At 34.1% G+C, this 10,537-nt stretch overlaps 2 protein-coding genes across 2 annotated transcripts; both read right to left on the reverse strand.

Moving 5' to 3' along the window:
- Positions 1-7,419: 7,419 nt before the first annotated feature.
- LOC139849350 (uncharacterized mitochondrial protein AtMg00810-like) lies at positions 7,420-8,214 on the reverse strand. The gene has a single exon (XM_071839010.1). The coding sequence runs from the start codon at positions 8,212-8,214 to the stop codon at positions 7,420-7,422; it is 795 nt and encodes a 264-aa protein (XP_071695111.1).
- A 399-nt stretch (positions 8,215-8,613) lies between these two features.
- On the reverse strand, positions 8,614-9,879 carry LOC139849351 (uncharacterized). The gene has a single exon (XM_071839011.1). It carries the CDS (start codon positions 9,877-9,879, stop codon positions 8,614-8,616), a length of 1,266 nt encoding a protein of 421 aa, XP_071695112.1.
- Between the last annotated feature and the right edge of the window lie 658 nt (positions 9,880-10,537).

The raw sequence follows: 10,537 nt of genomic DNA on the forward strand, positions 1-10,537 counted from the left end.
AATTTGCCACTTGATTTCGCCTTAAACATCATTTGTATCTTCACGATTACATTCTGCGTTCAGACCTTTCATGATTCTTGAAAACACCTTAATCGATAGGATGAACCAACCGCACTTCATCTACGGAAGGAAAGATTTATGCATATAGTTATGCACCTGAGAAACTCTCGACAACTGAGTAAAAGTTTAATGCGTAGCCGCGTCAGATCCTTTGACATTTATTAGCAAAAATAACTTTGCGATCCCTTTTCAAAGTAGCAAATTTTGTCACAGCTTTAGCAAACCAACTTCGACTTTTCGTTCGAAACAACCTTATTATCACCTTGACTAATATGCATGTTCTTTTATTGTTACCGGGAACCTTTTATATTTCACCATATTACCATCAGTGTTTAATCATCTAAAAAATACAATTCTCTTGAAATCACCTCAGATCGATAACCAATGATTCAGATAGGGTAGCAGTAAATGTAGAAGAATCGGCAATCAGTACTTTGAAAACTCACAGCATATCTACATCAACAGTTATATGTATAACATTTATCTTTTGTTGAAAAAAAATTACTAATAAAATACTCTGAATGTTGAAAAAGTTGAAGGAAGCAGCAGAAACCGTAGACAACCGTAAACGACCTTAACCGTCGAAAGTTGATGATAAAGAATTGTAGGTTGGCAAAGCTCAGAAAAAGTTTGAAACTGAAAAACTGATTGAGCAAACTATGAAGAAAGCCATGGACAGATCACAAAGAATAAGTTTGACTTCAAAGAATCTAAGTGATTCAGTACCTGCTGAAGTCATTAACGAATACCTTGCTTCCGAATCTAAACCCTTACGGATAAATCTTTCTCATCATCCATTGATATTAGAAATTCCAAGATATCGTCGTAGCTTTCATTATAAATATCCTCCATATTTCTGAAGATATACTCATAACTATTCTTATCTGAAATTATTAATCTCTTCCTGATATCAGTGTTACATCATATAGAAACTGTTAGTTTCTACATTCTGTAAACTTTCGAGTTTAAGATACAAATGTTTTGAAGTAGTGTTGGGAACTGATGCATGAGTTAGTATAATATAATGACACTTGATCAACGTGATTATATTACAGTAAGTCATGCTGAGTTTCTAATGGGACATGATGATTCGCAGATCATAACGTCATCATGTGCCATGTTACATAACTCTTTCATTCTGCTTAACTTCTGAACATATCAAGAAAGTATATTCTTGATAGTTCTATTCTCAGTAAATCTGGTAATTTGACATATCAAATCGTGCCATTACGATTTCCTTCTTAGAATATTAACAATCTTTATTCCGAATTTATATCTATGAATTCTGAACCATTACAAGCGGTGTTTAATCGCAAGAAGAAGAAACGAAGGGACAAAGTTCCAAAATATAAGAGAAAATATAAAGCCCAATAAACAGCACGGAGGTTACAAACCGTGAATATTAATACGAATAACAATATAAAGACATGGTATAATTAAGAATAGTATTACCCCAAGGTAATAATAGGAGTAAACAGATTCTTCTGGTGGAAGATTGAGAAGAAGGATGACAGAAATGATAATTGAGAAAACATCAAGGATTAGAACGGGATTAAGCAATTCACAACCTTTTGGATGTATGGACTAAGAAAGAAAGTATAGGAATGATGAGAATAATGGAACGGAAGAGTTTATTTATAATGGAAATATCAGACAGAGTAATCGAAGCAGATCACCGTATTTAATTATAGAGATCTTAATCTCCTTATTCGCCGCAGAATCAAATCTTTTAGATTTCGAAGATTTTCTTTTAAATCCCTTGAATTCCGGAATTCAACCCTGACTACGTCACCAGTTAAGATAAATCTGCATTTACTCATTTCAATCTTTTATGATAGCTTCACTCGTACTCTTCGAGTAATCGAATTGTTTTATCTATATTAATCAATAATGATAAAACCCGATTTATCAACTCATATTCGTTAAGAAAGCATTTTATTTGTTAGCCATGACCACCTCACTTAAATTTCGGGACGAAATTTCTTTAACGGGTAGGTACTGTGATGACCCGGGAATTTCCGATCAAATTTAAACTTTAATCTTTATATGTTCCCGACACGATAAGCAAAATTTGTAATGTTAAGTCTCAAAAACTTTGAACTATGTTCATGCATACATTTGACCTTTGACTATGCTCGACGATTCACGAACAATTGTTTGTAAATAAATATGTATATAATTTTTTTTATCACCTGTAGCAGTATTATATCGTATTATATTAATTTACAAGTTTGAAATAATTGATATAATAATCTTATTATCACTTCTTACATTATAATTGTTTTGTTAATTTTAATATTAATATTTTATTAGTAATATTATTACTTCTAATATAAAATATGCATATACAAAGAAAATTTATATGTTTAAGTTGTATTATTATTATTAATGTTATTAATATTATTATTATAATTAGTATTGTTACTAATATCATTAATCAGATTATTTTTATCATTTTTTTTTTATTTTTTTATCATAATTACTAACTAAATTTTCATTATTATATTATTCTTATCATTTAAGTCTACTATCAATAATATTATAATTATTATTAGTAATGTTATTAATTATTAGTAATATTATTAATATTATTTATATATTTAGTAATTATCAAAAACTTAAGAACTATAAATACAAATGTATGCATACATTATAAATACAGATACTTATATATATATAAAATGCAGATAAATTCAGATATTAAACTAATGATATTATATGAATGTAGATATACAAATAAGAGTATATGTATATATAGAAACAGATAAATGTTTTTTTTTTTAAAAAAATATGATATTAAATAAATCCCAAGACCCCAAATCACTTTCACGTCTCAATCCACACTATGTATGATTTTTGTTTTTGTCTATTAAACTGGTACGATCGAGCATTAGTCTTCATATCAAACAAAATCAGTTAAGGGTTAAAATCAGTTTTTTTTTATTATTTATTTTTTATATATCACTTATCTGATCAATCTCTTTGTCGACAAAATTGTTATAAAACAATCAATTCCAGTTATTTAGGGAGAGCATTCGGCATACATTATCAAATATCAATTACAGTAACCTTTTACAGTTTCTTAATTCAATTGAATTTAAAAGGAAAATGAAGAACAAAGGCAACTGCCCTGTTCTTGAGTAATTTTTCAAACAACTCGATTTCTTAACAGATTTTAAAATCTAGAAATGTAATTGTGTTTGCAATCTTATATTAAAACCTTCTGCAAAGTCTCTTATCTCAAATCTTAATAACGAAGTTGAATTTTAAAGTCAAACTTAGTTCTTAAAAAGTCAAACAGATTGTTCTTTGCGAAATTAGAAGTCTAGTCAATGTTTACGATTCAATTGAAGGATCAAACAGTTTCCAGGAACGATTTACAAACTATTTTGTGTTGAAACCGTTTGCCAAAACAGTCTAAAAATTCTAAATTGATTTCGTGTTCATCATCGCTGCACAGGTTCTTTTTTTTTCTTTTTTTTATTTAATTGTCTGTTTTGATTGTGTTAATAAATTTCTAATGGTTTCTGTATATTTTGAAAATCCTAAAATTTATTAAAACAAACTTCTGATTGATGGTTGATGCCCTGGTCGATTTAGTTATTAGGTTGAAGAAGAAAATGTAATCAGACGAGTAAATGGTTTAAATAAAAGGAGTTGTGTTTTAATCCAGATAAACAGAAATGGTGTAGTGGTTAAGGGGTTGTTTGGTTATTCAAGAGATCACGGGTTCGAATCCCGTCTAAGGCGTTTATTTTTTTTGAAGGCTTATCACTTGAGGTAGTTTTAAAATTCTCTTATATTTAGTAGTTATTAATTAATATTATGATTATTATTATTATTGTTATTATTATTATTATTATGATTATTACTATCATTATTGTTATTGATATTATTAATGTTATTGTTATTGTTATATTATTGTTATTATTAGTATCTACTGTTATTATTATTATAGTTATTACTACCAATATTATTTCTAATGAAAGTATTAGTACGATTTATTATTATTATCATGATTATAATTACAGTTAGGATTATTATTATTAATACTGTTAATACTAATATTATTATTATTAGTATTATTATTATTAAGTAGAATAACTACTGATATTATCATTAATACTAAGATTGTTAATATTATTATTACTATTATCATGATTAAGATTATCATTAGTATCACAATAACACAAATTATTAATATTATCACTAACATTACTATTAGTATCATTAAGAACCTTTTTAGTATTATTAGAATCATTATTAATATATGTATTATCATTAGTATCATTTTTATTATTAGTATTATCGTACTAATAAAGTTATTATTAGAAGAACTATTATAGAAAAGCATTAATATCAAAACTATTATTTTTAACAGATAAATATTTTTGTACATAAAATATAATTGTTACATATACTATAATTATATTAAAATTTAACATAACTATATATAACAAACCTATTAATATTATCATATAAATACATACAAATAACAAACTTTCGACTTTTAAATATAACATTAACAATTATATATATAAATATGAATATATTAATATAACTATATAAATATTAACCATTATGAATATATACACAGATTAAACATACATAATATATAAATTAAAGATATAATAAATAAATTTATTCATTTACGATTATATGTTTTAATATGTATATATACAAATGATATAGGTTCGTGAATATGAGGCCAACCCTGCATTGTTCAATATAGTCATATGTATTTTTACTACAAAATACATTAGGTGAGTTTCATTTGCTCCCTTTTTACTCTTTACGTTTTTGGGCTGAGAATACATGCAAATGCTTTATTAACTGTTTTACAATATTTATATGCCTGAGTTATAGTCCCACTTTTAAAATCTAATATTTTTGGGATGAGAATACATGCAGGTTTTATAAATGATTTACAAAATAGACACAAGTACGTGAAACTACATTCTATGGTTGAATTATCGAAATTGAATATGCCCCTTTTTATTAAGTCTGGTAATCTAAGAATTAGGGAACAGACACCCTAATTGACGTGAATCCTAAAGATAGATCTATTGGGCCTAACAAACCCCATCCAAAGTACCGGATGCTTTAGTATTTCGAAATTTATATCATGTCCGAAGGAGGATCCCAGAATGATGGGGATATTCTTATATGTATATTGTGAATGTCGGTTACCAGGTGTTCAATCCATATGAATGATATTTTTTTGTCTCTATGTATGGGACGTATGTTTATGAGAAATGGAAATATGAAATCTTGTGGTCTATTAAAATTATGAAATGATTATTTATGATAAACTAATGAACTCACCAACCTTTTGGTTGACACTTGAAAGCATGTTTATTCTCAGGTATGAAAGAAATCTTCCGCTGTACATTTGCTCATCTTAGAGATATTGCGTGGAGTCATTTATGACATACTTCAAAAGACGTTGCATTCGAGTCGTTGAGTTCATCAAGATTATTATTACGTCAATTATAGTAAGATATATTACGAAATGGTTTGAATGTTGTCTACTTTCGATGTAATGAAAGATTGTCTTTTCAAAAATGAATGCAATGTTTGTAAAATGTATCATATAGAGGTCAAATACCTCGCGATGTAATCAACTGTTGTGAATCATTTATACTTGATATGGACTTCGTCCGGATGGATTAGGACGGGGCATTTCAAATTACTGCTCCTAGAATTAAGGAGTAGAATCTTGGGAATTGAATGTATGATAGGAGAGGTGCTGAGTGGATTTCTATCATGCGTTCCCAGATGACACGACCAAAGTCAGCAGATGGCAAGAACACAATGCCATAGAAGATCTTTAACAAGAAAACTGTGATGTGATCGGTTCCAGTTTGCATTGGATTGAAGCAGCGATGGATGATAGTATATAGGACAGCCCATCGTTGTGCCATTCGTTTCTTTTTGAAATCCCTTATCTTTGTCAACTCTCCTTCGTATCCAAGTTGATGTACAACAGCAAGAATTGCATTTACTGAAGGGAACATATCGTATTGAGCACGGGCGGGAATTCCCAAGAATCGTCTCATGTCAGCTAGTATGAAGGTGGCTCTCCGATCAGGGTTCTGAGTGGCTAGAAAAGAAAAATAGTCGGGTGCATCGTTAACTGGAGGGTGGTAGGTCATGGTGTCCCTCATTAGACGAAGTTGTCGTACTGAGACATGGTCGAATTCAGTGAAAAGGTTATGCATTGGGTGATTTAGAAGTATGGGGATCCAGTAGGAGCAAGGGGTGGGAACATCCTCGTTGAAAAAGACATTGTTTGACATTGCGAATAGATTAAGTATGAAGATGATGAACAGTGTTAATGAACAGGGTGTTGGTGAGAGCACGTGACCTTGGCTAAGTTAGATTTGCTAAAGAAATATTTGAAAGTGATGTGTTTGAAAAGTGAACCTTTAACCTTATATACACACTGGGAGTCTGAAAAATTGATTTTTCAGTCGGTTACTGCTCGAAAAGTGATAAGTTCAAAATTATAGCACGAGAGTTTCAATTTCAAGCACAGTTTGCTCGAAAACCTTCAGTCTTAGATCTTTGCTCAAAAACATTCACCAGATTTTGGATTTTAAGGGATTTTGGAACCCTATAATAACCTTTAAGAATTTTAAGAAATTCTGTGAAATAATCAAGCTATTGATGACACTTTAATTATTTTTCAAAATTTAATTTTCTCAGGTTTTTAAAGTTATTGGAACCAGGAAACATGAGGCAGTCATATAGACACATCCTCTTAAGGCAGTCACAAAGACATATCCTTTGTCATTTTGTTGACTGAGAGTTTGAGGCAGTCATTTAGACACATCCTCTTGAGGTAGTCACCGAGACTTATCCTCCGTCATTTGTTGACTGAGATTTTGAGGCAGTCATTTAGACACATCCTCTTGAGGTAGTCATAGAGACTTATCCTCCGTCATTTGTTGACTGGGATTTTGAGGCAGTCATTCAGACACATCCTCTTGAGGTGATCACAGAGACTCATCCTCCGTCATTTGTTGACATTTTGATGTTAACTCCCCCTAGACAGTTTCCAGTTTCAGGAGAGTTAGTTTTGTAAGAGTGAGTTTTACATTGATGTTCGTGTAAAAGTCATTTTTGATTTTGAGAATCAATATTATGAAACTGGGTCTCACACTGTAATTTATGTGAGAGCCATTGTTCTTATCTCCCTCTCAAAATATGAAGTATCAGATTTTGAAAAAACACAACTCCCCCTAGGCAAGTGCATCACTCCCCCTAGGCACTTGCTGGGTCCCTAAATGGAATTGAAATCAACCATCCCAATTTTGTTAACCAGATATTTAAAAGTGGGTTCATCCAAGGCCTTGGTTAATAAGTCAACAAGTTGACTTTTGGTGGGTACAAAGTACAATTCGACATTGCCTTTTTCAACATGATCCTTGATAAAGTGGTAACGAATGTCAATGTGTTTGGTTCGAGAGTGGTGCACCGGGTTGCTGGTGATAGCAATGGCACTCTGAGAGTCGCAATAGATCGGGATTTTTGGAATCTAAATCCATAGTCAAGTAGTTGGGACTGCATCCACAGGACTTGGGAGCAACAGCTTGCAGCTGCAATATACTCGAATTCAGCAGTGGAAAGAGAGATGCAGTTTTGCTTGCGAGAGGACCAGCTGACCAACTTGTGACCAAGGAATTGGAGACCACCAGAGGTGCTTTTCCGGGTTACTTGGTCACCAGCATGATCAGCATCCGTGAATGCTGTAAGATTGAAGCCGGTTCCGAAGGGATACCAGAGTCTGAGATTGGGCGTGCCTTTGACATAGCTAAAGATTCTCATTACAGCCTTGTAGTGAGAATATCTAGGGTTGGCCTGAAAACGGGCACACAGACATACAGCAAACATGATGTCGGGTCTACTAGCAGTGAGATACATCAATGAGCCAATGAGGCTCCTATAGAGTGTTTGATCGAAAGATTGACCATCCAGATCAGCATGTAATGAAATGTTGATAGACATTGGAGTGGAGCTGGTCTTCATCTCAGGAAAGTTAAACTTTTTAAACATGTCTGAAATGTATTTTGATTGACCGATGAAAATCCCCGTTGGAAGTTGTTTAACTTCTAATCCTAGAAAGAAGTGGAGTTCTTCGAGCATGCTCATTTCAAACTTGTTCTTCATGAGTTCAGAGAACTCATAGCAGAGAGCGGGGGAAGTGGAACCGAAAATGATGTCATCAACATAGACTTGAATTAACAAGATGTGTTCTTTCTATTTTCTGATGAATAGAGTCGTGTCAATGGTTCCACGTGAGAAACCGTTCTTGAGAAGAAACGCGGTTAGGGTTTCATACCATGCCCTGGGTGCCTGTTTTAGGCCATAAAGAGCCTTGGAAAGGAGATACACGTGATTTGGGCGTTTGGAGTCTATGAAACCTTTAGGTTGACTGACGTAGACATCTTCTTGAAGAACCCCGTTCAGAAAGGCAGTTTTTACGTCCATTTGATAAACAGTGAATCGCTTGTGAGCAGCATATGAAAGAAATAGACGGATGGCTTCTAATCAAGCCACATGAGCAAATGTTTCATCGTAGTCAATTCCTTCTTGTTGTCGGTATCCTTTTGCTACAAGACGTGCTTTGTTACGAATGATGATGCCGTGAGGATCCTTCTTATTTTTGAAGATCCACTTGGTATCAATAATGGTTTTTCCAGATGGACGAGGAACAAGTTCCCATACTTCAAGCCGATCAAATTGATGGATTTCTTCTTGCATGGCTATAGACCAGTCGGGATCTTGGAGGGCCTCAAAGGCAGTTTTAGGTTCGATCGTGCTCAGAAAGGCAGCAAAAAGGCATTCATTATAGGAAGCCTTGCGAGTGCGTACGGGAGCGTCGGGATCACCAATGATTTGATGAATTGGATGATCCGCAGTCCATTTCATGGAATGTAGGAGAGGTGTAGTAGATTCATTATTAAGGGAGGAGTCGGTATGCGAGGAAGATGAGGATCCAGAACGTTCATAGTTGACAATGGGGTAGGTGGCATTTTCTTCCCACAGAGGAACAAGGGTATCTGCATTTTGTTCGGTGGAAAGTATGGGAGGGGTTGCAGCGTCTAGAGACCTAGTACCTGTTTCATTTGAAGGAGTTTCTTCACTAGATTCGAGAGGAGATGATTCAACAGCTGAAGGATGAGGGTTGAAAATGGGAGCGTTGTTTGAGGAAGACACTCCAGTATCAAGGTCATCTAGAAGAAGAAAATCGGAGGAATTACTTTCGTTAGAAGGTGATTCGCCTATAACCGCTGGAGTAGAGGAACCGATTGTGATTAATTCGGGGAGAGCCGGTTCCGAGGGTACCGTGGGGTTTGATGGCAATGGAGGGATGATGGGTTCAAACAATACATCTAGATCATCAGAGGTGGCCAGTGGAACATGTCGAAAGTGAGGATCAGAATTGAGTTCGTGGCGAGAGCCGTTATGACCAAGAACCATTCCAGACATCTCATCAAACTTGACATTGGTGCTTTCTTTATTGATTCGAGTTCGACGATTATAAACACGATATGCCACACGATCTTGAGAGTAGCAAATAAATATTGCTTCATCACCACGAACATCAAACTTCCTAAGGTTTTCCTCGTCGTTTAGAACATAGCACACGCATCCGAATATGCGAAAGAACTTCACGTTGGGTCGACGTTTGAAGAGCAGTTCGTATGGAGTTTTGTCGAACCGACGATTAATAATGGAATGATTTTGTGTGAAGCACGCAGTGTTAACAGCTTCAGCCCAGAGAGACGGGGGTAGCTTGGAATAAACAAGCATTGTTCTTGCTGCTTCAACAAGGGTGCGATTACGTCTTTCTACAACTCCATTTTGTTATGGAGTGCGAGCGGCAGAGTTTTGATGGGTGATGCTGGCATGATCGAGATAAGAGTTAAGAACAGAGTTTTGAAATTCCGTTCCGTTATCGGTTCTGAGAGTACGTACAAGCATATTGGTGGATAATTGGATTCTCTTCAGAAAATCAATGATTATTTTAGGAGCTTCAGACTTACTTTTCAGAAATCTGACCCATGTGTATCGTGAATAGTCATCAACTATCACCAGGATGTACTTTCTTCCACCAAGACTGGAAACACGCATTGGTCTGCAAAGGTCCATGTGCAGCATATGAAGTGGACTGGAGGTGTTGAATTCGGTTTTTGATTTGTGGGAGGATTTATGAATCTTTCCCATAGCACATGATGGGCAAATGTGTGAGGTATCGAATGAGATGAGTGGAACACCATCAACAAGGTTGTTGGAGACAAGTTTCTAGAGGTTCTGAGAGTGTAGATGTGACATCCAGTGATGCCACAACCATGAGGTTTTAGAGGAAGCTTTGGAAACCAGGCAGAGTGGTCGTAAGTTTGAAGACATGTTTTTCATGGCAAGAGAGTAGAGAGTGGATTCACGTTTTCCTTCAAGTAGTTTGTCACCC

Source organism: Rutidosis leptorrhynchoides, chromosome 5 (genome assembly GCF_046630445.1).
Source record: "Rutidosis leptorrhynchoides isolate AG116_Rl617_1_P2 chromosome 5, CSIRO_AGI_Rlap_v1, whole genome shotgun sequence".
NCBI classification, from domain to species: Eukaryota; Viridiplantae; Streptophyta; class Magnoliopsida; order Asterales; family Asteraceae; genus Rutidosis; species Rutidosis leptorrhynchoides.

What these genes read in the sequence shown, in the direction of transcription:
- LOC139849350 (XM_071839010.1), bottom strand. Translation starts at nt 8,214, where the DNA reads ATGAGCATGCTCGAAGAACTCCACTTCTTTCTAGGATTAGAAGTTAAA.
- LOC139849351 (XM_071839011.1), bottom strand. Translation starts at nt 9,879, where the DNA reads ATGCTTGTTTATTCCAAGCTACCCCCGTCTCTCTGGGCTGAAGCTGTT.